This window comes from Microtus oregoni, unplaced genomic scaffold (genome assembly GCF_018167655.1).
Source record: "Microtus oregoni isolate MIOR12 unplaced genomic scaffold, Mior012 000019F_ref0000042, whole genome shotgun sequence".
Lineage (NCBI taxonomy): Eukaryota > Metazoa > Chordata > Mammalia > Rodentia > Cricetidae > Microtus > Microtus oregoni.
The window spans coordinates 10,229,449-10,257,285 of NW_024543078.1; the positions used below are offsets into that span (position 1 = coordinate 10,229,449).

A 27,837-nucleotide genomic window follows, 5' to 3' on the forward strand; every position below is an offset into this window, starting at 1 on the left:
GGACTTCTACACATGTTTTGTGGCATGTGTTTGCTTGCCCACACATATCACAGGATTTTTTTTTTTTTTTGGTTTTTTCGAGACAAGGTTTCTCTGTGGTTTTGGATCCTGTCCTGGAACTAGCTCTGTAGACCAGGCTGGTCTCGAACTCACAGAGATCCGCCTGCCTCTGCCTCCCGAGTGCTGGGATTACAGGCGTGCGCCACCACCGCCCGGCAGGATTTTTTTTAATCTAAGAAATAAAAATAAATCGGGCAGTGGTGGTACACGGTTTTAATCCCAGCACTTGGGAAGCAGAAGCAGGTGGATCTCTGTGAATTCGAAACCAGCCTGGTTTACAAAGTGAGTTCCAGAACAAGGGCTGTTACACAGAGAAATTATGTCTCAAAAAACAAAAACAAAAAAGTTATAAAGGTTACAAGTATAAAGGTCCTATAAATATAAAATAGAAATATGTTGTGTATTATAAACAAAAACATACAACTTAAAAATAAAGCTAGCATCTGCCCGCCCCTTTGTCAGCCCCGCCCTCTCGCGCTCCGCCCCTTATCCCACCAACTATCGGCGGGAGTTTGCTGCGCACCTTTGAACCTGTTCTCTTGTCAGCCATTGGTCAAGCTGTAGCCAATGGGCTTCACTCTGGAAGGTCAATAATCCATCTACTACGCTGACTGCGTACATTTCATCTGGTGGCCTCCAATGGCCTGTCCAGTACGGTTGTGCACGTCCCGCCCTCCTAGGCCCCGCCCCATCTCCTGGATACTGGTTTCCGTCTTCAACCTCCAGCCCGCCCAGTGACCCGGAGGCCCCGCCCCCGCTCCCATCGAAGCCCCGCCACCGCCTAATTCATATAATCCCCTAAGCCCCGCCCCACACGCTGAACGCGTCCCCCCCTAAGCCCCGCCTCATCATTCCTCGTTAGGCTCCGCCCTGTAGCCCCTTAGGCCTCTGATCCGGTAGCCTCCACCCCGCCCACTGGTCCTTAGGCCACGCCCTCAGCTTCTGCTCCGTTATCCAATCCCGTTAGCTAACTCTGTTCCAACCCCTCCCTTTATTGGTCCCCGCGCTTCTCTGTGGGAATGAGCGACAGCATCGGCGGCCCATGGCGGAGGAAGGGTGGGACTTCCGGCCACACTGAACCCAATAAGTAGGCGCCGGCCGGCGACCCGTGCGGACGCCTCCGCCCCTCAGGCGTCCGACTCCCGCCTCCGGCTTCGTCTTCCAGCCGCCGTTGCTGCTTCCCGCGGCCTGGGCCTCCGCAGTCAGCATGCCGCACTCCTTCAAGCCCGGGGACTTGGTGTTCGCCAAGATGAAGGGCTACCCGCACTGGCCGGCCCGGGTGAGGCCGCGCGTGGACGGGCCCGACGGAGTTGGCCGCCCCGAGAAGAGGGGCGGCGGGCGCGCGCGGGGAGGCTGGAATGGAGGCGGAGGGGAGGCTGAGGAGGGGTTGGGACTGCGGGTTGAGGCGGATGCACTGTGGCTCTCTGGGAGCTGAGGACCGCCTTGCTCAGGAACCACAGCGCCTGCTTTCTGGAGGGTCTTCGGGGCGGTCCCTCAGGCCTGGGGTATGGCAATGTTTGGTCTGAGTGACCTGCATGGTTAGGTCCTGAGCCTCAGAAGACGCACGGTCCCGCAGGCAACGTTTCGGCTGTGGCCGCTCGCTATCTTTGACCTCAGGAACCTGTTTCCCTAGTCTGGGGTCCAAGACCTGAGAGACCAATATACAAGGGTGTAAAAGTGCTTTTAGGGATCCCAAGATCATGGAGCCTGCGGGGTGTAGTCGGCCTTCGTGGAGCCTGCGGGGTGTAGTCGGGCTTCGTGGAGCCTGCGGGGTGTAGTAGGGCTTCGTGGGGCCTGAAGGTGTAGTGAAGTCCAAGGGGTGCATGGGATTGGAGTGGAAGGGTCAAATGATGGGAAGAGCCTGTCTCTCAGGAGTTGAAGAGGCTCCGTGTGGTGGTTGGGGAGCAAGGTGCAGCTCCAGAGGAGGGGACCTCGTCTCCATTTAGGTCATGGTGAGGGGAATGGGGGCAGAGGTTAGAAGTCTTCTCTGGGGACCTGGAGCCAGGCCCTTCAAGGGATTTAGTGGAGTGGCTCACCTGGGAACAGACAGCCTCAGGCTGGGGACAGGGGCTTTAGGGCTTCCTATTAGAGGAAGCTGGGGCCCTGGAGTGTAGGTTGTTTGGGGTTCACGGGTGATAGAATTCTGTCCCTGGCAAGGGAAGGCACATACACAGGGACACAGCGGCTTCTGTTGCCCCCAGAACTTAGGGCAGGAACCACTCCAAGGCTTCAGTTGGCGTCCATGTGGCAGGACTGAAAGAATTTTGAGTTGTGTAAATGTCGGCTGGTGTTCCAGGCCCTGATGCACAAGTCCAGTTGCGTAAAGACAGAGTTTTGTTGCCTTCAGTTTTTAGTGCAGAAGCCAGTGTTGGTTGTGTCTGCATGGGGGGGACTTCATGGCAGTGAAAGGCTGGACATCGGAGTTGCCGTGGGGATGCCCCAAGCTGAACGGGAACCAGCTCAGGAGGTGGCCCCCTAATCAGAGGGCTGTTGTTGACTTTCTGAGGTGTGGGACCAGTGGGATAGGCACTGTAGCCAGCCTGGATGCTTGTGCATACGGTATCTTGCGTCCAGCCACCAGGGACCAGAAAATGAACTAGTAGGACCAAAGAGAAGTGAGGGTTGATACAGGATGCTGACCAGGGAGGGAGGACCCAGCCAGCAGTCCCCCAGGTGTTAGATGGGTGGGTGGGTAAAGCATCACCCAGCCCTGGGAATCCCACTGTGTGGGGAGACTGGGGGAGGGGGCAAAACTTTGCAGTGGCCACTGCCCTCTCTAGCTTAGCTCTTTGCGAAGCTCTTGTGCCCTCCCCCTTCCCAGCCTTCTCCCGCACAGAGAGAACATTTCCAAGCACCTGATTGGAAGGGAAGGGGCTGCTAGCTCCTGTGGGAAAGTGACTGGCAGCTGCCGGAGCCCATGACTTGCATGAAGAGGGTGGGACTTCCGGGATGCTCTGGATCTGGCTTCTGCAGCCCACCCCCCATCTTCAGCATCCCTGGAGCTGCCAGCTCCACCTCTGGGGCGAGAGCAAACCTGACCTTTGTGCAAGAGTGTCTGTCGTGGGGGTGTGGGAGAAGCTGAGCTTAGTCCACCCCGTGGGGGTTCCAAGTGGCCATACTGGGCCTGGCTCAGGTTAAGTACCTGTATGAGATCTCAGCTTTCATCCTTGTGTAGAAATAAGAGGCTAGCAGTGGGTATGCACCTTTAATCCCAGTGCCCTCTGCTTGGGAGGCAGAGACAAGTCCGAGGCCAGCTTGGTCTCCATAGTACCAGGACAGCAAGGGCTACGTAGTGAGACTGTCTCAAAAAAATAAAAAAAATTTAAAAAAAAAAGCCAAATTAAGGGGCTAAGGAGCAGGCTTAGTGGACTTGAGTTGCCCTCCAGACTTGTGTTTGGAAGGTGCTATATATCTCCAGAGTGTGCTTTTCCCCAAAGTAACCAGCCCTCATCTGGAGCCCCCTAACCACCCACCTTTCACTACAGATCGATGACATCGCTGACGGTGCTGTGAAGCCCCCACCCAACAAGTACCCCATCTTTTTCTTTGGAACACACGAAACGTAAGTGTCTATTGCACAGACTGGCTTCTTTCCCAGGGTGCCCTGGCTCACCTGGAACTGGCCTGTGGTTCCTTCCTCCAGGGCCTTCCTGGGACCCAAGGACCTGTTCCCCTATGACAAGTGCAAGGACAAGTACGGGAAGCCCAACAAGAGGAAAGGCTTTAATGAGGGACTCTGGGAGATCCAGAACAACCCCCACGCCAGCTACAGCGCACCACCGGTGAGTGCCTGGCACCAGTGGGCAGTGCAGTATTTGAGGGCTCCTGGAGGTGCGCTTCCTCAGAAGCTTCCGGGCTGCTTTCTTTGGGGTGGGTGTGCTGGGCTCTCCAGGGTGTGGATCAGCATCCTGGGTCTCTGCTTACTCTACTTCAGGAGCTTCCAGGTCATTACCACAGGTGTGTCTAAATACTACCCAGTGTTCCCTGGGTGCAGACTCATCTTGGTGGAGACCACCATCTTGGGATGAGCCTGGAATTCAGAGCAGAGTGTTACAGGTCTGATAGACACTTCCCTGACTTGAACTGCTTCCTTTGGCTAGCACTCTCCTCTGTCCCCGCCTCCCTTTGTGGATTGAGTAGGGTAAGCCGCAGTTTGTGAATGTGAGAGCTCCTGGTCAGGGAGGAGAGGTAGCGCCAAGAGTCACAGAGACAGCATCTCCAGGCAGTCTGTCTGGAGAGCAGGACTCAGCAGCTGCTCACCGCCAACCTGATGACTGAGTTCCATCCCCACATAGCGGGGAGGGGGGCTGGTTCCTGCTTGTTACCCTCTGGCCTCCTAAACAAATACAATTTCTCTAAAATTGAAACTTAGAAGTTAAAACCAATAGAAAGCCACTGTGGAAGACTGGAGCGGGAGGCCCAAGTGGGCATTCTAGAGTGAGATGAGAGGAGAGGGTGTTGCGCTGCCTGGGGTCTGTCACACTGCTTTTTGTTACTGCTGCTTTGGGTTATTGATGTTGTTTCTATGCACGTGTGTGCATATCTGAGGCCAGAGGTTGACATCAGTGTCTTTCTGATCACTCTCCACCTTCCATATTGAGCCACAGCTTCTTATGAGTACCTAGCTCACTCAGTTGGCTGAATAAGTTCCAGGGATCCCCTGATTGTGTCCTATGCACCTGGGCATACGATGGGCTGCCTAACATCTCTGGGGATACCGAGGATCTGAATTCCAATGCTTTTGCTTGTACAGTAGGTGCTTTGCTTACTGAGCCATTGCCTCAGCCCCTGCTCTGGAGGTTTCCATGAGAAGTAGCTGGGTAGCGTCAGCTTGAGGAGGCTGGTTGTATACTTGGGAGGTGGTCAAAGGGAGTGATCACTCAAGCCAAAACTCCCTGTTGGTGAAGAAGGACCACCTGGGTTTGCTGATAGCGTGCAAAGCAGGACTTAATAAGGGTCAATCCCGGCCTTGCATTTGTTGGTAGAAACCCATAGAGTTGTGGTTGAACCTTGAGATCTTGAGGTGCTCGGGTGCCCCTCCTTCTCTAACTGGCTCATGCTGGAGGGATTCTCCCCAAGGAGTACTGGACGTGGTTGTGTTGATACCTGCCAAGACCAGGATCACGCACTAAGTTGGATCGAGTCCTGGCTTCAAGGAGCGCGTAGTCAAAATTGTGGGATTCCCACTGCAGGTGTCTCCTAAGAACTTCTGCCTTGACCACCTTTGTCGAGGGGCTGGGGACATTTTTTTCTCTTGTGTATGGAGAGTGGAGTCGCTCTTTGTGTGTCCCTCCTGGGCTGTACTTAGGCAGGGGATCTTGAAGTCGATCCTGTCATGATCTCTCCTGGCGTTGGTTTGAGCGTGCTCTAGTTACACATACTGAGCCCGTTGCCTGCTGGTGAATCATCACTGTATTTAATATTTATTGGACACCCACGACTTGCGGGCACCGTGCAGACAGATGCCAGTCCTCAAGGAAACGAAACTTGAACATGAAGTGCTAGGACCGTCCAGTTTTTCACATGCCCCCGAAGCAGAGTAGCTGGAACTCTGAGAACCCCTGGCTGCCCTGTGGTTCCGTGTCCCAGGTGTGCTCACAAGGAGGACATGAGTGTGGAATGTAGGTGCCTATAGGCCTGTCATCCCAGCATTCAGAGATGCTGAGGCAGAAGAATCACAAGCTTAAGGTTCGTTTGAGTTACAGGGTGAGTACAGGGTCAGCCTGGGCTATACACAGTGATACCTTGAATTAAACAAACAGAAAAGAAAGGAAGAGTTCTTGAGCCACTCTTGGAGTGGCCCTTCCAGACATTGTTGAGATACTTTTGGCATGACAGTGTGTATACAAGCCTTCAAACAGAAGCGTGATTTTGTTGTTTTTGTTTTGTTTTGTTTTTGAGACAGACTTTCTCTGTGTAGCCCTAGCTGCCCTGGAACTAGCTCTGTAGACCAGGCTGGCCTCAAACTCACAGAAATCTGCCTGTCTCTGCCTCCCAAGTGCTGGAATTAAAGGTGTGTGCCACCATCACCCGGCATGATTTTATGGGAAACTGAGCTGTCTCTTTTCCCTAAATTAGTCAGACAGGAATTCAAATTTGACATTCAAAAAGAACACTATTCTCTGAGGAGCTGTTCTGCCTTCTCACCTCCGGTTACTTTGTGTTGTTTTCTTTCCCAGATAGCCCTGCCGCAGCGCCTTCCTACTTCACAGAAAATCATACAAAGCTTTCTTTTCTCTTCTTAAGATGTCTTTATTTTTATTTTATGTGTATGGGTGTTTGCCTACAAGTATACAAGTGCACTGTGTGTGCCTGGTCCCTGAGGCCAAAAAAGGCTGCCAGATCCCTGGCACTGGAGTGAACAGACAGCTTATGGGTGCTAGAGGTTTCTTTTTTTCCTTTCTTTTTCCCTCACTTTTCTTTGACACATATTCCCCAATTTCTTCTGGTCAAAGTTCTTTGAGAACATTCCACCAGCCTTAGTCAGTCAGAGAGTAGACAGAACTGACTCAGCCATCCTGTGATTAGCCCCGCAGATAGCATAGGTTTTAAACTGTCTGTTAAAGCTTCCAGTTACCTTGTCAGTCTCGACCACATTCATCTGGATACATGTGTGGTCCTTGGCACCGATGATGTGTTTGCTTGAGGAGCGTTTCCATGGAATGTACAGGTCTACGAACTCACTAGCATTGTTCTGTATGTTGAGGTCTCAAGTGCCCGTCCAGATCCAGCGAAAGCACAGAATGGAAGTGGCTCATCCCCTGGCAACAGTACTGGGTCAGATGCTGGGGTCTGAACCCAGGCCTTCTGCAAGAGCCAGTGCTCATAACCATTTCTTAAGCCCCAGCTTTCTTTCTTTTTTTTAAGATTTATTCATTATGTATACAACATTCTGCCTCCATGTATGCCTGCATGCCAGAAGATGGCACCAGATCTTATTATAGATGGTTGTGAGCCACCATGTGGTTGCTGGAAATTGAACTCAGGACCTTTGGAAGAATAGCCAGTGCTCTTAACCTCTGAGCCATCTCCCCAGCCCCAGCTTTCTTAAGTGTTGGTTCCAAGCTTTGCATGCTCAGCTGGGATCTGGCAGTTGGTCCATGCTGACAGACCAGCCTCCAACTTTTGGGGTAGTTGTTTGTGTGATATATGCAGGGCAAGAAGGCCAGGGCAAGAAGGTGGGGAATCATTCTATGTGACTCTCTGCTATATTGCTCTGAGACAGAGGCTTTCTGCACTGGAGGCTTACAGTCTCGACTGGGTTGGCTGCTTGGTGAGCTGGGAGACACCTGTCTCAGCCACAGACCCTCACAGCTGTGGCTTCTTTTTTTTTTTTTTTTTTTAATATTTATTTATTATGTATACAATATTCTGTCTGTATGCCTGAAGGCCAGATGAGGGCGCCAGACGTCTTTACAGATGGTTGTGAGCCACCATGTGGTTGCTGGGAATTGAACTCAGGACCTCTGGAAGAGCAGGCAATGCTCTTAACCACTGAGCCATCTCTCCAGCCCCAGCTGTGGCTTCTTATGTGGACACAGGTCCTCATGGTTACTAAAGGAAAACCTTTTATCCATAGAGCCCTCTGTTTCAAACCATCTTGGGTTTTTTGTTGTGTTTTTTTTGGGGGGGGGTGGTTGTTGTTGAGATAAGATCTTACCATGTAGCCCAGCCTTACTTCAAACTCACTAAAGAGGAACTCCTGATCCTCCTGTCTCCACCTCCTAAGGGCTGAAATGACAGGCGTGTGTCACCATCTTACCCTCAACATAAATCTTGGTCTCTCCCCTCTTCTGGCCAGGGTGCCAGATGGTAGCAGCACACTTAGGACCACAATGCCTTTCAGCCCTGCTGTGGTCCTCAAGTGAGGAAACCTTTATTTTATGCTTGATACCCAGACAGTTTGCTTGGGCACCAAGAGGGGTCCAACTGGGTTCTGAGGCCACTCAGACTTAAACAAAACTATTCAACCACAGCGCATTTTTTCCTTTTAGATTTTTTTGTGGTTTTTGTTTGGTTGGTTTTGGTTTTTTCCGAGACAAGGTTTTTCAGTAGCTTTGGTACCTGTCCTGGAACTAGCTCTTGTAGACTAAGCTGGCCTTGAACTCACAGAGATCCGCCTGCCTCTGCCTCCCGAGTGTTGGGGTCAAAGGCCTGCACCACCACTGCCTGGCTTCCTTTTAGTTTTTAGTTATGCCCATGTATGCCTCGTGGCACTTTTGAAGGTCAGAAACAACTTGTGATAGTTTATGTTCTCCTTCCACGTAAGGGTTCTGGTGATCAAATTCAGGTTGCCAGGCTTGGCAGCAAGCACCTTTATCCACTGAGCCCTTTGTCTGGCCCTGATACAGTTTTTCAGGTGGGGCAGACTGACTCTCTGGTAGAGTAGACTTTGTATATCAGAAAGGCCCAAGCAGCACCCTGGCCTGGCTTGAGCTTGAGTTTGTGCCTGTCCTACATCAACCTTGCAAGTACAAGATTACAGGTATAGGACTCATTGTCATTCATGGCTGTGAGCCAGTTACCTTAAAGGGGTCCCACTGAGTTGGAGAGACAGCTCATTTGGTAAAGTAGTTGTCATGAATCAAGAGGACCTGAATCCCAGGTAGGTATAGGGCATGTTTGGTCTCCGCACTGGGGAGACTAGCAGTGGGGTCTTTGAGCTCCCACCAGCTGACCTCACCACCTCAGTAAGTTCCAGCCCAGCGCCCACAACCTTGCCTCAGAAAGCAAGGCAGCCAGCTCCTACGTAGCAACAGACAAGCTTGGCCCATTCTAGGCACACCTATTTTTCATTGTTCTTGTTTGTTATGTTTTGGCTATGATTTATGTAAACACGCACACGCGTTGAGGTCAAAGGACAACTTGTAGTGGTTGGTTCTCTCTTTCTACCATGTGGGTCCTGATGATCAACTTCAGGGCATTAGACTTGGTGGCAGGCAGCTTTACACACTGAGCCCTATCACCAGCCCTGTAATATTTTTGGTTTTTTTACCATGTAACCCAGGCTGAATTCAATCAGGACCTCTGCTCAGCCTCTCTCGATGATGGGATGAGGAATAGAAGCCCCAGACCTGGCTTGTGCAGGGCACTCAAGCTAGTTAGCAACTCAGTGGGCTGGGTGCACAGTGCGGGCTCCTGATGCTAGGCATATTCCTTCCCTGTCAACTGGCACCTGTGCCCACAGGCTGCTGAAAAGGGAGCAGTTGGTGTAGAGCCCCACTCCAGAGGCACTCAAGCCCTGGGTCTCTGTACCACACCTACATGCTGTTTGCCTCTCTGTCCTACCTGACCCCCAGGGTTAGGGACAGTGAGGGCAGCACTCAGTGAACACTGGGCATAGCTACTGTCTTAGGGTTTCTTTTGCTGTGATGAGACACCATGACCAAAAGCAAATTAGAGACAGAAGGGTTTATTTGGCTTACACTTACATCACTGCTCCTCTTGAAAGAAGTCAAGACAGGAACCCAAACAGAGCAGGAACCTGGAGGCAGGTGGATCTCTGTGACTTTGAGGGCAGCCTGATCTACAGAGTGAGTTCCAGAACAGCTAGATCTGTTAAACAGCAAAATCCTGTCTCAAAATACCAAAGCAAAACAAACTAGCTATCACACCATCCTCCAGGGCACACAGCTGGACTGGACTGCCCTGCTGTGGTCACTTCTTAATTCATCCAGGCAAACACTGAACACCGTCTGTTTTTATTTTTGAAATTTTGAAACAAGGTCTTATGTAGGCCTAGCTGGCCTGGAACTCATGATTCTGCTGCCAGTCTCTTGAGTACCAGGAAGACAGTTATGTGCCATGATGCTCAGCTTTGAGGTGCAATGTTTTGGTGTCCTGTTGTTTTGGAGACAGGGTCTTGTGACACCTGCAGCCGTTGTGCAAGTGTGAGGTGAGAAGACAGCCTCTGTGTCAGTCCTCTCTGCCTTACTTGAGGTAGGGGCTCTTCTGCGGTGACCAAGCTGCCTGCCAGCTCCCAGGGATTCTCCTGTCTTCATCACAGTAGGAAGGCCTTGATTACAGCTGCACACCACATCCAGCTTTTATGTGTGCTCTGGGGGTTTGAACTCCAGTCCTCACACTTGTACAGCAAACGCTTTTCTCCCCCACCCATGGCACCTATCCATTGCCCAGGTTTCAAGGCCACAGTGGGCCTGGGCTGCAGGTCTCATACTCACCTTGAGTTGTACAACTGATGCACAGCCTCTCTATGCCCTTGTCTTGCAAGATCAGGACACCCTGCACTCCTTGTCATCCATCCATGAACCGCAGAGGCTCTCCATGGTATGATACTGCCCTATCCTTCCATGAGAGTCACTCAGCATTGTCATTTCTTGGGAATGAGAGGAAGGGAGAAGATAGAGTCAGTCCCATGCCCTCCATGGGAAAGATGTGTCTCGCAGTCCACACAGGCCCTCATTTTCCCTCTCCATGTGTTTGGGTTAGGGTTCACCCTACTTGAGCATCACACAGTTCAAAATGGTTCAGGCAGGGCTGTGTCGCAGCACTTGGGCTGCATGTGAAGCTCTTTGGCCCTGGGAAGGTAAATGTTCTTTGCATGGAACAGCTCAGTCAGGCCAGCACCTGGCTTTCCTTTGGTGGGGTCATTAGCCTGGGCTAGGTCTGTGCTGAGGACTCAACCTCTGCTCTCAGTTGGGGAAGACGGCTGGAGAGCCATTGCAACCCCCCACCCTCACCACCGTCTCCCTCCTTCCTTTGCTTTAATTCCCTTTGTGGCTGAAGGTGACTTTAGGCTGTTGATCCTCCTTTCTTTGCCTCCCACGTACTAAGTGATGAGTCTGACCTGTGTTTCCATGCTATGGTGTGAGTTTCCACATCTGGGCTCATGCTAAAGCACCTGGGAGACCTGAACTACTTTATCTCCCATTCTGGTCACCTGTCTCCAGCTGCAGCTCATTTCTGCTCTCATCTGTGTGTGCCCATCATGGCTCCTGGAGTCTTCTCCATCCATAGCTTTTTCTCTCAGCCTCTGCAAGACTCCATCTGCCATCCCCTGTTCTTCAGGCCCACTGCAGTGCTACAACACTTATGAAGGTCAGGTGACAGACAACTTTTGGAATAGGTTCTCTCCTTCCACCATATGCATCCTGAGGAGGCTCAAACCCAGGTCATCGCAAGTGCCTTTACCAGCCGAGTTTCTCCCTAACCCTACACCCTAGATTCTTGGATGTATAAGCACTCTGGAAGCAAAGGCAGGTGGATCTCTCTGAGTTCAAGGCCAGCCTGGTATAGATAGTGAATTCCAAGACAGCCAGGACTACATAGTCAGGGTTGTCCATGAGGTCCAGGTCTGCATTCTCACCCGAGGGTAGCAAGGGCACACCATTTAGCCACCCCTAAAGCATCAGGTAAACTGTATCCTCCTCAGTTCCTCTTTAACAGGCTTTCACCACCGTGTGACTGCAGTACCCTCCACTCTGCAGTGCTGTGGCACTTACCCTGCCCTTGGGGCTCACACATTCTCCCTGTACCCTGAGACTTCTTGTGCCTCCTGACCAATGGTTTCAGAACCTCAGTAAATCCATGCATGAGCTGACCACAGCCTCATCCTCAATCTCTTTGCCATCGGTGCCTTCTGTCTGTACCCTGACATCCCAGCCTCTTCCTTTTGCTGAGAGGACCCTCACTCCATCATGCCACTGTGAACTGCATCTTGCCCATCCTGCTCTATCTCTTGATGGCCCTTCCTGAGCACCCAGTGCAAATCCTTCACTTCTTGGTACTTACAGCTACACAATGTTTCTGTCTTCCTAGTCATTGTTTAGGAGCCTTGTGTTGTCCGCTTGTCCCTAGGTCCTCGGCTCCTTGGTGGGACAGGAGACCAAGCTGCAATCATGTAGTTGGCCTGTGGCTGCTGCCTGAGCAGGCATTGTGAGGGTGACGAGTTCAGTAGTGCCCCCGAGGCTGGCTTTCTTCTCACAGTACTAGGGTAGCTTGAAAGAGAGCCAAACCAAGCCTGTTTGGGCAGGTCTCTCATCCCAGCGTAACGTCAGGGCCAGCCCAGGATGAACAGAGTATCTCCCAGGACACAGCCTGGGCTTCTTAGTCCCCTTCTAACATGGAAAGTAAAAAGAGTGCCAGGTTTGTAGCTCAATGGGATAGTGCCTAGCATGCATGAAGACCTGTGTTGTGTCCCCAGCGGCACACAAAAAAAAACCCTACAATTTGTATGATCTCTTGCTGTGGTTTACGCACTACCCTGACTTCATGTGATGGCTCTGTGTTACCTTCAACAGCCTTATGGGGTCAAAACTGTGATCTCCCTTTCTCAGATGGAAAGTGAGGCACTTACACTGCATCCTACCACCTGATTGTCATGTCCACCATAGATGTCTCCATCTTGGCTCTCCTGCCTCAGTTCCCCAACTCATGAGTGAGGTGGCCATACCCTGAACCTGGATTCCCTACATTAGATGCTGTCTACCTAGTTACCAGGGGGCTAGGAAGTCTACCTGCCCCCTTGATGCATGTATGTCACCCCAATCACAGCCCGTGAGCTCCTCTGACAGTGAGGCCCCCGAAGCTGATCTGGGTGGTGGCAGCGACGGGGACAAGGATGAAGAGGCCCGGGGAGTCATGACCGTGACAGCTGTGACCACCACAGCCACCAGTGACAGGATGGAGAGCGACTCTGACTCTGATAAGAGCAGTGACCACAGTGGCCTGAAGCGGAAGACACCAGTCCTGAAGGTAGTGGGTGGCCACTTGGGGCCTGACCTCTTGTGACCCTTCATCTTCTCCTGCCCCTCACTGCAGCCATTGTTTTTGTTTTGTTTTGTGGTAAGGTCTCCCTGTATAATAGCCCAGTTGGGCCTGAAACTTGTAATCCTTCTGCCTCAGTACGCATTTTTGACAAGAACTGAGATGAAATTCAGATTTCAGATACCTTGAAATTAATCCCCAGGGAGGCAGGATATGGCTCTCAGTAATGTTCTGGATCTCTGTGTGTGTGATATGTACACATTTCTGTCCCTGTGTGTAGAGAGAGGCCAGAGGTTGGCATCAGGTACCTTCCTCAGTTTCTCTCAGTCTTGTATTTTGAGACAGTCTCTCCCTGCACTTGGGAGCTCATCATTTCCACTAGGCAGCCAGTGAGCCTGGGGACCTTGTCTCTGTCTCCCCAGGTCTGGATTACAGATGTGGGTTTGCTTTTTTGTTTTTCCTATTTTCTGCATATGGATCTTTTACCTGCACGTCTGTCTGCATACCTCATTTGTGTTTGATGTCTAAAACTAGAGATACTGTTGGATCTCCTGGGACAGAGTTATAAATGTTTTGTTCCTTCGAGATGGGTCTCACTATGTAGCTCTGGCTTCCCTGAAACTCACTATGTAGACTAGGCTGACCTTTAACTCAGAGATTCCCCTGCCTGCCCTGAGTGCTGAATTAGAGGTGGGCATTACCACTCCTAGCTTTGTGGTTACTGATGGCTGTGAGCAGCCTTGTGCATGCTGAGAACCAAGCCTGGGTCCTCTGGAGAGCAACTAGTGATCTTAAGTGCTTAAGTGCCATCGCTCAAGCCACAACCTCTTTTTAAAGTCTATTTTTCATCATGTCTGTGATTTGTGCCGTGGGGGAGGGCAGGTGCCTGTGGAGTCCAGCGGTGTCTAATCCCCTAGGACTGGATTACAGATGATTGTGAGCCTCTATGTGGGTGCTGGTGACCAAACTTGGGGCCTCTGTGAGAGCAGCTGGTGCTCTAACCATGGAGCTCCTGCTCCAGCCAGAGATGGGGCATTTCTGTGTGGGTGCAAGGGATGGACTCAGGTCCTTGGGCGTGCACAGTAGGTGTTGTCGCTGCTGAACTGCCACCCCTGTTCTTTACATACTATTTGTGTGTGTTGGCATACTTCTCTCGGCCACAGTGAGCTGCACTACCTCCCCCACAGTTCCTACCGAGGGTCTGCCTCTCCACCACCGTGTGTGTGTGTGTGTGTGTGTGTGTGTGTGTGTGTGTGTGTTTCCTTTTGATACAGAACTTGTGTCTATCCAACCTCATCAGACACTCCTCACCAAGCCCCTGAAACCCACCGTTACACACACACACACACACACACACACACACACACACACTCCTCTCTCTGGTTCTGATAACTGAAGGGATAAGAAGCTCCTAGGAGTGGGACCTGCAATACTGCAATAAGTGTCTCTGTATGTGGCTCGCATCACCATCCCAGAATTCAGGAGCACCAAGGCACATAGGAGGGTCCCATCTGGAACCAGGACTGTCCAGCTGCTGACCCAGCCTGGCCCTGCCTTCCAGATGTCAGTCTCTAAACGAGCTCGGAAAGCCTCCAGTGACCTGGATCAGGCCAGCGTGTCCCCATCGGAAGAGGATTCTGAGAGCCCATCTGAGTCAGAGAAGACCAGCGACCAGGTGAGTGGACAATAGCCCCTAGGACAGCCTGGCATGCCAACCAGTACCCCTGATGTTTCTGTCTCTTCACCCAGGACTTTACCCCAGAGAAGAAGACAGTGGCCCGGGCACCACGGCGGGGTCCTCCAGGAGGACGCAAGAAGAAGGTAAGGGTGCTGTGCCTAGGTCCTAAGAAGTTACTAGCAGCCTGAGGGGCCATCTATGGCAGTGGCACCTGGAACCCAGGTATGCAGTGATGCCCTTGGGGCTTGCAGGTCATTGCTGCCCCCCAGGGGGTCCTACTACCAGGATTGAAAAATCAGGTCCTGTATGCCAGAATGTTGTGGCATCAAAGTTCACGTGTGCTATGTGCATGTGGGGGTGTGAGGACTTGGGTTCACAAGGTTGCTCATGCATGTACAGGTGTGTTCATGTGTCTGTGGCCATGTGTGTGATGTGGACGTTGCATGTTGTACTGTGGCATGCATGCTGTGGAAGGACAGCTGGACAGTAGGAGGCAGGGCTGGCCTATGCAGGTTTTCGGTGCACACCTGCAGTTGAAAGCCCCTGGGCTTGGCCCTGATCCTGTTCCCAGGAGCTATCCAGGGTGTCCAGGACCCATGTTCCTTCTGTGGGTGAGGTACAGACTGTGTCCCTTGAGGACTGGAGCTGCCTCTGCCCCCTTACTCTCACCCTATGCGATTCCCCTCTGGCTCTGCCTGTCCCCAGAAGGTGCCTTCAGCCTCGGATTCAGACTCCAAAGCCGACTCAGATGGGACCAAGGAGGAGCCTGTGGCTGCAGCACGGCCATCCCCATCCTCCTCCTCATCCTCTTCATCTTCCTCCTCCGACTCAGATGTATCTGTCAAAAAACCCTCTCGAGGCAGAAAGTCAGGTAAGGCCTGAGCCAGCCTCGATGCAGCCCTGTGAGGCCATGGAGAGAAAGTCACCCCTCATTTTTCGTAGCCGAGAAGCCACCCCCCAAGCCTCGAGGGCGGAGACCAAAGCCAGAACGGCCACCTTCCACGTCCAGCAGTGACAGGTGGGTATCTGCTGGCGATGTGGGGGCTACAGGGTATGCTGGGGTTCCTGCTGATGGACTTTCCATCCTAGTGACAGTGACAGTGGTGAGGTGGACCGCATCAGTGAGTGGAAGCGGCGAGATGAGGAACGGAGGCGCGAACTGGAGGCGAGGAGGCGACGGGAGCAGGAGGAGGAACTCCGGCGACTTCGCGAACAGGAAAGGGAGGAAAAGGAGCGTCGCAAGGAGCGGGCAGAGCGTGGAGGCAGCAGTGGGGAAGAGCTGGAGGATGACGAGCCTATGAAGAAACGCAGCCGCAAGGCCCGGGGTCGGGCCACACCATCCTCCTCTGACTCAGAACCCGATGGGGAGATTGGGAAAGAGGTATGTGGTGCCCCCTCTTGACGTGAGGCCCCAGGCACCGGCCTTGAACTCCACTCCTTTATTGAGCCCCTTTTGTGTATTGGGGCTCATCCTGGGTCTTGTAGATATGTCAGTAACACAGAGCCTGGGGCCCTACCCATGGAAGATAGAGATAGCCATTCGAGTATAAGGCTTGCCTGTCAAATGGAACATTGGATTCCATACATTTATATAAGACCCGGGAAGCCATAGCCCACATGTGCTGGGTGGGGGTGGGACAGGCTGCTTCTGAAGCAGGAACCCTGTTTTCTGGTTGCTGTAGGGGAAGAAGTTGGCCAAGAAGTCCCAACTGCCAAGCTCGGAATCTGCAAGGAAGTCTGGGCAGAAGGAGAAGAGAGGGCGGCCAGATGAGAAGCCACGAGCCAGGTTAGCACCTGTCCTGAGCCCTGGACTTAGTCCCTCTCTCCTCAGCCTGGCTGTTGAGTTCAACCTTGAAGCCGCATTCATCCGAGGGTCCCAGCTCTTGGGTTCACGTCTCCCCTGGGGCCATGTGTGGCTGTCTGACAGGACCTATAGAGGGTCGAGGCCAGCAGCATTGCCCAGCACCCTGCAGGGCCCAGAACCTAAAGAGCCATCCAACCAGTGTCCACAGCACCCAGGGGACACCATGCCCAGCACAGTGGCTTTAACTCTGAGAGGTGCAGTTCCTCTCAGTTTTCTAAGTGTCTCAACTATTGCTGATCAGAGCTGCCCATGGGGATCAGCAGTGTGGCTTGGTGGCCACACAGCACAAGATGTGATATGCTCACTGGGCTTCTCATGGTTAGCCTGGTTCACAGAAGCAGAGAAGGGTCCCAGGCCCCTGGCCTCGCTGTCTGTCCTCACCTTGGGCCTCCCGAGGTGGCCTATCTGACGGGAGCCTCTCCATAGGCCTGTGAAGGTGGAGCGGACGCGGAAGCGGTCAGAGGGCCTCTCACTGGACAGGAAGGGGGAAAAGAAGAAAGGTGAGCACTAGTGTGGTGCAGGATTCCATGGCTCTAGTGTGGGCCTGTGGTGGTGGGAGGTGCTGGGCCACCTTGTAGCCAGGGCCAGAGCACCCTGTGCAAGCCAGCATCTCTCTTGCCCAGAACCTTCCGTAGAGGAGAGACTGCAGAAGCTGCACAGCGAGATCAAATTTGCACTGAAGGTCGACAACCCAGTAAGATGCCTGCTGCGCAGCCACAGAGTCACAGCCCCACGCTGTCCTGAGATGGGTGCTTTCCTTAGCCACCTCCTTTCAGGCTTCTTGAAAGTCTTGGGAAACTGAGGCAGGGTCCCCCAGATGGGGGAGTGGTTCATAGTGGCCCAGGAGACCCCACCCCCACTCCCATACCCTGCAATCTCCCCTGAGGACAGCAGGCAGCACCCTAGGAGACAGCCAGAGATGCCTCCCCACTCTTCCTGCTCTGCAGGATGTGAGGAGGTGTCTGAGTGCACTGGAAGAGCTGGGGACCCTGCAGGTGACCTCTCAGATCCTTCAGAAGAACACAGATGTGGTAGCCACACTGAAGAAGGTATGGCATGAGGCACCAGGACAGAGTACCTGGAAGGTTGTATTGGTGTCCAGTGGGAGGACTTAGGGGCACAGCCAGCAGCCCAGCTAAGACTGACCTCCTGGTGGCCAGATTCGCCGGTACAAAGCCAACAAGGATGTGATGGCGAAGGCAGCAGAGGTCTACACCCGGCTCAAGTCTCGGGTCCTGGGGCCAAAGGTTGAGGCTCTCCAGAAGGTGAACAAGGCTGGAGCCGAGAAGGAACGGGCTGACGGCGAGAAGGTGGAGGAGCAGCCTGGGGAGCAGGCTCCCAGAGAGCTGGTGGAGGATGAGCCCAATGCCGGTGAGGGCTGCCTGCACCTGGCCAGAGGGATAGGCAGGAACTGTGCCATGTTCGCCCCCCAGTAAGCTTACTAGACCCAACCATATTCTGCGATAGTTGGCATAAGGTTTGCCAGCTCTACTGGGTGCCAACAGTTGGATGTTGGCAGTGCTCTTTAGGCCACACACCTACATCACCTACATGTACCTGCACTGCTTGTAAGCCTGACTGCAACTGGGTAAGGAGGGTCCTCGTGAGAGGCAAGCAATGTGTTCATGACAACCCTGTTACCCTAGATCTCTCAGCGCCTGTGAACGGGGAGGCCACATCCCAGAAAGAGGAAAGCACAGAAGACAGAGCACAGGAAGACGGGCAGGACTCAGAGGATGGCCCGCGGGGCGGCTCCTCAGAAGAGCTGCATGAGTGAGTGTCCCTGGGGCATCAGGCACATTCCCTCTCACCACCCCTGCCATATGCTGGGCTGGCCAACACACTGATTGTGGTCCACATCACGCGACCCCAGGCTTCCAGCTACTGGTGCTGTGGGAAGGGCTTCCTGATGACTGTCCAGGGGTGGCACAGGTAGCCACCATGAGCACCAGCCACTGAACTGAGCTACAGTTGGCCACACCAGGCACTTGTGCCAACAGCAAGGGCATTACCCTTCTTTGGCTGCCCACTCATCCAATGGCTCTGTGGTAACACCAGGTAACTGCATCCTGATCAACCTTTACTGTGCCCCCAGCAGCCCACGGGAGAGCTCTGACCCCGTCAGGCCTGGAAGTGAGCATCAGGAGCATGAGAGGGTGCAGCTGGCCTCCGAGTCTGCCGATGATGATGACGACAGCTGAGCTCCAGCTGCCGTGGCCATGGTGTCATGTCCGTCCCCAGCCTCCCAGGGAAGTGCTGCGCTGTTTGTATTTGTGGCCTGGGCCTTTCTGCCTAGTTCTGTGATTTCGATTGACATGAAATGGTTATAAAGGGTTTTGTAATGAAAAAGAAACAGTTTTTATTGGCTTGGTGTCCTGATATGAAATGTAGCTGGGCTAAGGCCAGAGCACTATGCCTGACACAGGGCTGAGGTACCAGCCACCGTGAGCAGCATGGGAAGCCAGGCCTGGTACAGGGCAGGGTTCACACTTACAGGGCAGCAGAGCTCTTCCTACATTGAGTAGCCTGTTCCACCATCATGAGAGTAACAGACACTAAGGACAGGCCAACAGGAGACTGTGGCCCTGACTCAACCACCATTCCATTCCCCAGCTATGCAGGGACCCCAGCATAGTGCCTCTGGGGCAGCTCAGCATTTGGGCTGGAGTGTTGGAGTCCACACCATCCCAACCTGCTCTCGCTATGTGGTTTTTCTGCTCTGCTTGTGTTCCCTGTGGGCTCAGGTAGGGTACATGCCTGTCTGTGTATCCACCTGCCTCCATGGCCACCATGGAGCATGATGTAGTGAGGCTCATCTAGAGGCATAGCTGCAGGCCCTGGGCCCAGTCTAGTGTTGCATCCTGATGCTGAGAGAAAAAGGGAAAGGCTCAGGAAGGCTCCTGTCTTCTCTGTCACGGCCTCTCCGCCATGTCCTCTCCGAGGCCACAGCTAGCCCAACCTTAGAACTCAAGGACATTGTTACTTTCTAAGAGTGCACAAAAAAGGGAACTGGAAGATTGGGAGTTGCTAGCACTGCTGGGGTTCAGGTAGAGCTGGACTGTGGTCTTGGATGGCCGGTCCATAGGGGATTGCCGTGTACCCCATCATCTTCTGTGCTTTTGTCTTGGGTGCATAGGACGAGGGAGAAGGGCCATCACCTGCCGTGTCTCCAGTCAGTACTTCAACCCTAGGCAGGCATAACCTCATGCAGACCACAGTTTCAGCAGTGACGGCCCTGTCAAGTGGTCCCTGTCTCTGTGCAGTGATACATGTGTGACCCTCCTTTCCCAATAGAGCCGGTCAGACTCAGGCCCACAGCATGCTGGGAAATAAGTGTGGCTTTGAGTGGCTCTACACCCCACTATGTATCAGAAGGGGCTGTGGGAGCTTGCCTTAGGGTGGCTGTGCATTCTAGTACATTCTAGTGCTGGGGAACAAGTTGCCTAATATGTTAGCTAAGACCTCTGGATACACTGCTCAAGGTGGGACCTGGGGTTGAGTGGCACCACCCATAGCAGAGAGCTGTGGGCCCCTGAAGGTAGGGTCAGAGCCCAGAGGCTGGAAGGCTTGTCAGTGAGGATAGCTGAAGGACCTCCTAGGTTTGACTCTGCTTCCGCTTTGCTCTATCATCGGGACCTGTGTGCTGCTCTCTGAACAGACTTGGTGGCTAGTTTGGAAGAGGGGCTATCAGTTACTGGAAATAGCAAGAGCCATGACTGGTTTCAAATTGACTTTCCGAGGACCCTCTGCTCTTCCTTAATCCAGAACTTTGGGGTTGTGAAGCTTTCAGGTATCTATAGCTGGTCACCAGGCATCAAAGCAAATGGTCCTACCAGCCAGCTGAGTGGGGGGCTCTGCTGCAGCCTGTCCAGCAGCACCTCCAGACCCTGCCATGCCTGTACCACACCAGCACTGCTCTGGGCCAGCTGCTCTGCCTGCAGATCGCCACTGCTCTCAGAGGACACAAGACCATACAGTTTGCAGAGGCTGTGCCGTGCCAGCCCTGCCTGCTGCTGCACCTCTGGCAGGCCCTGCAGACTGGCTGCCAGGCCGCTGTAAGCTGCATGGAGCTGGCAGATTAGCGTACATAGCCTGTCCTGAGCCCTGGAAGCACACACCTGCAGAGGAAGAACAAGGTAAGCAGGAGTGGGACATGTGCTGGGTGCTGGGGAGGGGCCCATGCGACACACACCTCATGGGTACCAGCAGCCTCCGCCGTGGAGCCCAAGCTCTGGTTCCCGCACAGCTGCCCACCTGGAGCCTCCATGGTCATGTGTGTCTGGAAAGAGAGCCACAGGAGAGGTGGTGGCTCTAGTGGAGGTAGAAACACTCAGTGCTGTCCCTAGATCTTGAATCTAACCCTCTTCATGGTGCAGCCAAAACACAAATTCCACCCGAGGGCATCTGGAAGGCCAGGTGCTGGTCCCTCTGTGTCCACTCATCTCCTACCCCACTGTTCCCTTTGCATGTCCACACAGATTCCCTCTGTCCCCCAGGATCTACCTCCCGTGTATACCTCACCACGTCTCATCTGTTCCTCCCATGTTTCTAGTGTCCACTTAGGAGACGGGGGCGGGGGGGTGGGGGCAGATGACAGGAATGCCACCCAGCCCCCAGAATACCAGCCCTGTGTGTCCATAATGCCCAGCAGAAGCCTGGAGACAGGACTAGGGATGAAGAACCCTTGCTAGGGCCCTGTCACCCTCACTACCCTCTCACTGTCTTGGGTTCACAGCCTCACACCCAGCTCCCTAGATAAGGCTAGTACATGCCGCAGCTCCCTCTGTATGCAGGTGGCTTGACCCGTGATCAGTTGGAGGTACACAGGGTAGGAACCGGAGATGCTCTTACCACCTGGAAGGCCTTCTGGAGTTGGGCCAGTGTAGCTCTGGCTTGGAACTGCTTGTGCTGTATATGGCTCAGGGCATGTTCAAAAGCCCGCTGGCGGAAGCTGGGGGCCAGGTCACCTAGGCGGACAAAGTAGCTTCCCTGGTCAGCAGAGAACACCCGAGGCCCTGACTCTGAGGCCACCAGCTGGGCTGGAAGGAAGGCAGTGAGACTTAGTCTGAGAGGTCTAGGAGCTAGGGCTGGGGACCTGCGATGGTGACGGACAGGCACTCACCTTGTTCCTCAGCTGTCATGGGCTGGAAGATGTCCCCGAGCCCTTCCAACTCATCATGAAGTGCAGCAAAGCTTGTCACAGCCAGCTGACCATACTCCTCCTCAGACTTGGTAGCTGCACGGACAGATGAAGCCACACTAGACACAAGGCCTTTGGTGGCAGCTATGGGTTCTGTGACAAGCTCCAAGCCACAGGTGTCTGCAAGGCTGCTGATCTCAGAGCACAAGGATTCTGCAGAAGTCAGGGTAACATGTTCCACCCCGTGGGTGGTGGCGTGAGAGCCAGAGAATGAATGTGGGACTGTGTTGACACTTGTGTGGGTGGCGTTGATAGCCACATTATCTGCCTGAGACTGCATGGCAGACCATGTGTCCTTGGGAGTGTGCAAGCCCTTCTGAAAGACACCTTTGGCCATGTTCATGGCCCCAGTGATCCCAGCACAGACAGTATCCTTTGTACCTGTGAGCATGCTCTTGCTCGTGTCCAGGCCTGTCTTCATTGTCTCAGTGGCCATATTCATGGTACCTGAGAGGCCAGCCAACATTGTAGTCTTGGTACCTGTAAGGACTGCTTTAGAAGTGTCTAGGCCCCCCTGGGCAGCCCCTTTGGCCACATTAATGGCACCTGTGACCCCAGCACAAACGGTGTCCTTTGTGCCCGTCAGCATACTCTTGCTGGAATCCAGCCCTGTCTGTACTGTCCCTTTGGCCACGTTCATAGCTCCAGTGAGTCCTGTGGTCACCGTGTCCTTGGTGCCCATGACCACGGACTTGGTGGTGTCCAGGCCTCCCTGGGCAGCCACTTTGGCCACGTTCACGGCCCCTGTGAGTCCTGTGGTCACCGTGTCCTTGGTGCCCATGACCACGGATTTGGTGGTGTCTAGACCAGTCTGCACTGTCCCTTTGGCCACGTTCACGGCCCCTGTGAGTCCTGTGGTCACCGTGTCCTTGGTGCCCATGACCACAGACTTGGCTGTGTCCAGACCTCCCTGGGCAGCCCCTTTGGCAACATTAATGGCACCTGTGAGTCCTGTGGTCACCGTGTCCTTGGTTCCCGTCAGCACTTTCTTGCTGGTGTCCAGCCCAGTCTGTACTGTCCCTTTGGCCACGTTCACGGCCCCTGTTAGTCCTGTGGTCACCGTGTCCTTGGTGCCCATGACCATGGATTTGGTGGTGTCTAGACCAGTCTGCACTGTCCCTTTGGCCACGTTCACAGCCCCTGTGAATCCTGTGGTCACCGTGTCCTTGGTGCCCATGACCACAGATTTGGTGGTGTCCAGACCAGTCTGCACTGTCCCTTTGGCCATGTTCACGGCCCCTGTAAGTCCTGTGGTCACCGTGTCCTTGGTGCTCATGACCACAGACTTGGTGGTGTCCAAGCCTCCCTGGGCAGCCACTTTGGCCACGTTCACGGCCCCTGTGAGTCCTGTGGTCACCGTGTCCTTGGTGCCCATGACCACGGACTTGGTGGTGTCTAGACCAGTCTGCACTGTCCCTTTGGCCACGTTCACGGCCCCTGTAAGTCCTGTGGTCACCGTGTCCTTGGTGCTCATGACCACAGACTTGGTGGTGTCCAAGCCTCCCTGGGCAGCCACTTTGGCCACGTTCACGGCCCCTGTGAGTCCTGTGGTCACCGTGTCCTTGGTGCCCATGACCACGGACTTGGTGGTGTCTAGACCAGTCTGCACTGTCCCTTTGGCCACGTTCACGGCCCCTGTAAGTCCTGTGGTCACCGTGTCCTTGGTGCTCATGACCACAGACTTGGTGGTGTCCAAGCCTCCCTGGGCAGCCACTTTGGCCACGTTCACGGCCCCTGTGAGTCCTGTGGTCACCGTGTCCTTGGTGCCCATGACCACAGACTTGGCTGTGTCCAGACCTCCCTGGGCAGCCCCTTTGGCAACATTAATGGCACCTGTGAGTCCTGTGGTCACCGTGTCCTTGGTTCCCGTCAGCACTTTCTTGCTGGTGTCCAGCCCAGTCTGTACTGTCCCTTTGGCCACGTTCACGGCCCCTGTGAGTCCTGTGGTCACCGTGTCCTTGGTGCCCATGACCATGGATTTGGTGGTGTCTAGACCAGTCTGCACTGTCCCTTTGGCCACGTTCACAGCCCCTGTGAATCCTGTGGTCACCGTGTCCTTGGTGCCCATGACCACAGATTTGGTGGTGTCCAGACCAGTCTGCACTGTCCCTTTGGCCATGTTCACGGCCCCTGTAAGTCCTGTGGTCACCGTGTCCTTGGTGCTCATGACCACAGACTTGGTGGTGTCCAAGCCTCCCTGGGCAGCCACTTTGGCCACGTTCACGGCCCCTGTGAGTCCTGTGGTCACCGTGTCCTTGGTGCCCATGACCACGGACTTGGTGGTGTCCAGACCAGTCTGCACTGTCCCTTTGGCCACGTTCACGGCCCCTGTGAGTCCTGTGGTCACCGTGTCCTTGGTGCCCATGACCACGGACTTGGTGGTGTCTAGACCAGTCTGCACTGTCCCTTTGGCCACGTTCACGGCCCCTGTAAGTCCTGTGGTCACCGTGTCCTTGGTGCTCATGACCACAGACTTGGTGGTGTCCAAGCCTCCCTGGGCAGCCACTTTGGCCATGTTCACGGCCCCTGTGAGTCCTGTGGTCACCGTGTCCTTGGTGCCCATGACCACAGACTTGGCTGTGTCCAGACCTCCCTGGGCAGCCCCTTTGGCAACATTAATGGCACCTGTGAGTCCTGTGGTCACCGTGTCCTTGGTTCCCGTCAGCACTTTCTTGCTGGTGTCCAGCCCTGTCTGTACTGTCCCTTTGGCCACGTTCACGGCCCCTGTGAGTCCTGTGGTCACCGTGTCCTTGGTGCCCATGACCATGGATTTGGTGGTGTCCAGGCCTCCCTGGGCAGCTTCTTTGGCCATGTTGACAGCCCCTGTGAGTCCTGTGGTCACCGTGTCCTTGGTGCCCATGACCACAGATTTGGTGGTGTCCAGACCAGTCTGCACTGTCCCTTTGGCCACGTTCACGGCCCCTGCAAGTCCTGTGGTCACCGTGTCCTTGGTGCTCATGACCACAGACTTGGTGGTGTCCAAGCCTCCCTGGGCAGCCACTTTGGCCACGTTCACGGCCCCTGTGAGTCCTGTGGTCACCGTGTCCTTGGTGCCCATGACCACGGACTTGGTGGTGTCCAGACCAGTCTGCACTGTCCCTTTGGCCACGTTCACGGCCCCTGTGAGTCCTGTGGTCACCGTGTCCTTGGTGCCCATGACCACAGACTTGGCTGTGTCCAGACCTCCCTGGGCAGCCCCTTGGGCAACATTAATGGCACCTGTGAGTCCTGTGGTCACCGTGTCCTTGGTTCCCGTCAGCACTTTCTTGCTGGTGTCCAGCCCAGTCTGCACTGTCCCTTTGGCCACGTTCATGGCCCCTGTGAGTCCTGTGGTCACCGTGTCCTTGGTGCCCATGACCACAGACTTGGTGGTGTCCAAACCAGTCTGCACTGTCCCTTTGGCCACGTTCACTGCCCCTGTGAGTCCTGTGGTCACCGTGTCCTTGGTGCCCATGACCACAGACTTGGCTGTGTCCAGACCTCCCTGGGCAGCCCCTTTGGCAACATTAATGGCACCTGTGAGTCCTGTGGTCACCGTGTCCTTGGTTCCCGTCAGCACTTTCTTGCTGGTGTCCAGACCCGTCTGTACTGTCCCTTTGGCCATGTTTGCAGTCCCTGTGAGTCCTGTGGTCACTGTGTCTCTGGTGGTGCTAAGGACAGTCTTTGAGGTGTCCAGACCTCCCTGGACAAGACCTTTGGCCATCCCTACTGCTTCTGTCACGCCTCCGGACACTGCCTCCTTAGTGCCCACAAGGGTTGACTGGGTGGCGCCCAGGCCACCCTGGACCATTCCTTTCGCCATGTCTATGATGCCGGCCACCCCAGAGGAGAAGGCGTCTTTTCCAGCAGTCACACTGGAGCTTCCCACATCCTTGTTCCCAGCCGTGGTCTAATGAAAAAGGACACAGGTCAACACTTCACAAAAGAACCTTTAGGGTGACTGCTGTCCACACCCTCTGTGCAGGTTTCTGGGTCTTCCCACCTACCTTAGCCAAACATCCCACTGTCATCCAGCTGCAAAGTAATGTCTGGGGACTTGCTATAAAGATACTTTTCAGTTGGAGAAGCTGAGGCCAGAGGACTCAAGTCAAGGGCTGCCTGGCTACACTATGAGACCTTGTCTCAACTAAAATGCAAGTTGGCAGAGACCCTATCAGTGTCCTCTGGGCACCATCTCCATGGCCCCACGGCTGTTGTCACTTTGCTGCTGTTTGATACCAGTCTCATGTAAACCCAAAATTAGCTATGTAGGAGGACTTGCTGGTATGTGTGTTAGCAATACGCTGCCTGAGCAGCCTAGGGGACTCTGAGCACACCTGGAGACACTGTAGCTGTCCCAACAGGAGAGGGTGGAGGCCCAGCCCAGCATGCAACCCACAGTATGGCCCAGTTAGCTCAGTGCTCACCTAGCATTCTGTAGTGGCTTGAGTCCCCAGCGCTTCCTGCGCTTGTGTGATGGAAGGCACCAATGGTGTCTTACCTCCCCACTAGCCTGCTGTCCCCTAGAAAATACACTGCTGCCTGCTGGGGCTGACGCGGCAGCTCATGGTGGAGGACACAGCCTTCAATCCAACCTTTGGAAGGCTGAGGGAGGGAGGTCGGATGCTCAAGGTCAGCCTCAGCTGTAGAATGAGGTAACAGGTAGCCTGGGCTACACGAGACCCTGTTTCAGATACAAAAATTCACCTCCTTCAAGGTCGGGTTAGTGGATGAAAGATTCAGAGGGACTGGCAGGAGGCCTTGGCTACCAGGGAACGTATTTTGATTGAATCTACAGGGTTCAGTCCCACCATTTCTGGCCCAGGTGGTGCTTTAAGGCAGTCACGGGAGTAGGGGTGGGGTTTCTCAGTACCTGCCATGTGGTTTTGTGGGGTACAGCCCCTGTCTCCTTGAGGGGGAAGGGAAGGCTAACATGTAAGTGCTAAGCATCGAGCCGCAGGACTGTTGAGATCATGTGCTCATTTTGCAGATGTAGAAACTGAGGTCCAGGGTAGAGAATGTGCTAGGGGTGCCACCTTCTCTTTGTCCTTTGAATCCCGATTCCACGGAAGGAGCTAGAGCCCTCTAGACCTTCCTGTCCAAGGCCTACCGATCCTGCTCACCTGTTGAGACTGGAGCAGCCCCTCCGCACCCCTTGCCGTCTGCTGCAGGTCGGTGGCCACTGCAGAAATAGAACCAGTTCGGGAGTGAGGGGCGGGCCTCCAGCTGGAGCTTGTTGCTGTTGTGCAATTCCAGGCATGTCCCCAAAGGACAGGAATGTCCCAGCCTCAGGCCAGGGACAGCAGGAGGTGGCATCCACAGGCAGGAGCCAGGCCTAGCCTCCTTCCCCCTCCCTGCCAAAGATGGTTCTGGCCGCTGTGACACAGAGCTGTGGGAGGACTTTCTGTGCTGGACACCCACCCTGCAGCCTTGGGGCCCATGGAGCCTGCAGTTGGTGAGTGGTGCCTTCCTGTCTGCACCATGGCCCCCAGCAGCCTGACACAGCTGTGTGGCCTTCAAGGCAGCTAGTGTCCTAGGATTCTGTGTGACCCCAGGGCAGCTGCTGGCTCTCTCTGAGACTTTATCGTTACACTTAGACAAGCACAACACTCAGCCAGGTGTCTGGTGCAAAGAGCAGAGGGGCTGAGGCGTATGTTGCCCAGTATCTGTGCCTCAGTTTCCTCATCGAATGAGATAATGCAGACACAAGGTCAGCAGGATTGCCGCAGGTCCCTCCTGGGCAGTCTGCATGGCTGCTCCATTCCCACCACCTCCCTTGTGCCCCTCACCTGGCGACGGGGGGACAGGAGTCCCCGTAGGGTCTGGGACTGGTCCCACATCCTTTGTGGGGCTGTGACGGTGGGACACCAGGTTCCGGGCAGAGCTGAAGCCAGGCAGAGACCCGAAGAAACTGCTCAGGGTCTGTTTGGGGTGGGTGGAGGCAACGTGAGTGGACACTGGGGTCACTTTCCCTGGGTCCCTGGTGGGGCCCCCTCTCTGTTCTCTTACCTTGCCTTTGGATTTGGGGGGACCCCTAGTCCCATCTCCTGAAGCTGACATGATGGTGACCTGTGGGGCTAGAAGTGGGCAGACAGTGTTACATGGTGGGGATCCCTCCTGAACTGTTCCCACTCTGGGCCCCATAAGCACCCCCCTTCACCCACCTGGAGGCAGCAGTCGCTGAGTGACACAGCTGGACTCACCTGGACCGTGCAAGGTCCCTCAGAGCAGGGCCGCTGCTGGCAGTGCCTCAGCTCCTGGTTCCCAGGCCTTATAGGGTCTGGGAGGGTGCAGGCTTTGCCGGCCCAGGCAGGCAGCCAGAGAACTGGG

At 54.4% G+C, this 27,837-nt stretch overlaps 2 protein-coding genes and 1 pseudogene across 17 annotated transcripts; 1 reads left to right on the forward strand and 2 right to left on the reverse strand.

Moving 5' to 3' along the window:
- The first annotated feature begins 1,158 nt into the window (after positions 1 to 1,158).
- Hdgfl2 (HDGF like 2) lies at positions 1,159 to 18,677 on the forward strand. Of its 5 annotated transcripts, none has more exons than XM_041668946.1 (16): positions 1,159 to 1,339; positions 3,546 to 3,622; positions 3,704 to 3,842; positions 12,574 to 12,777; positions 14,348 to 14,461; positions 14,536 to 14,607; positions 15,170 to 15,335; positions 15,407 to 15,482; positions 15,554 to 15,845; positions 16,147 to 16,250; positions 16,755 to 16,828; positions 16,952 to 17,022; positions 17,276 to 17,377; positions 17,489 to 17,699; positions 17,975 to 18,101; positions 18,424 to 18,677. In XM_041668946.1, the coding sequence occupies exons 1-16, from the start codon at positions 1,268 to 1,270 to the stop codon at positions 18,527 to 18,529; spliced, it is 2,007 nt and encodes a 668-aa protein (XP_041524880.1). In that variant the 5' UTR covers positions 1,159 to 1,267; the 3' UTR covers positions 18,530 to 18,677. The 5 variants fall into 5 exon arrangements, with proteins under 5 accessions (XP_041524880.1, XP_041524882.1, XP_041524881.1 ...); XM_041668948.1 differs by having other exon boundaries at positions 18,427 to 18,677; XM_041668947.1 differs by having other exon boundaries at positions 1,160 to 1,339; positions 12,574 to 12,774.
- LOC121459535 lies at positions 4,031 to 10,879 on the reverse strand (annotated as a pseudogene).
- On the reverse strand, positions 18,596 to 27,775 carry Plin4 (perilipin 4). Of its 12 annotated transcripts, none has more exons than XM_041668945.1 (9): positions 27,672 to 27,759; positions 27,517 to 27,584; positions 27,297 to 27,429; positions 26,631 to 26,689; positions 24,986 to 25,417; positions 21,451 to 23,896; positions 21,180 to 21,367; positions 20,521 to 20,607; positions 18,596 to 20,446 (listed from the first exon to the last, which is right to left on the reverse strand). In XM_041668945.1, exons 2-9 carry the CDS (start codon positions 27,565 to 27,567, stop codon positions 20,123 to 20,125), a joined length of 3,720 nt encoding a protein of 1,239 aa, XP_041524879.1. In that variant the 5' UTR covers positions 27,568 to 27,584; positions 27,672 to 27,759; the 3' UTR covers positions 18,596 to 20,122. The 12 variants fall into 12 exon arrangements, with proteins under 12 accessions (XP_041524879.1, XP_041524877.1, XP_041524875.1 ...); XM_041668943.1 differs by having other exon boundaries at positions 21,451 to 24,589; XM_041668941.1 differs by having other exon boundaries at positions 21,451 to 23,797; positions 24,095 to 25,417.
- Positions 27,776 to 27,837: the final 62 nt, after the last annotated feature.

Coding starts and splice junctions, on each gene's coding strand:
- Plin4 (XM_041668933.1), bottom strand. CDS start 27,567: ATGTCAGCTTCAGGAGATGGGACTAGGGGTCCCCCCAAATCCAAAGGC. Junction 26,690..27,296: donor TCCTGTCCCCCCGTCGCCAG/GTGAGGGGCACA, acceptor CTATTTCTGCAG/TGGCCACCGACCTGCAGCAG. Junction 25,418..26,630: donor GGCTGCTCCAGTCTCAACAG/GTGAGCAGGATC, acceptor CTTTTTCATTAG/ACCACGGCTGGGAACAAGGA.
- Hdgfl2 (XM_041668946.1), top strand. CDS start 1,268: ATGCCGCACTCCTTCAAGCCCGGGGACTTGGTGTTCGCCAAGATGAAG. Junction 14,462..14,535: donor CAGAGAAGACCAGCGACCAG/GTGAGTGGACAA, acceptor CTCTTCACCCAG/GACTTTACCCCAGAGAAGAA. Junction 18,102..18,423: donor TCCTCAGAAGAGCTGCATGA/GTGAGTGTCCCT, acceptor CTGTGCCCCCAG/CAGCCCACGGGAGAGCTCTG.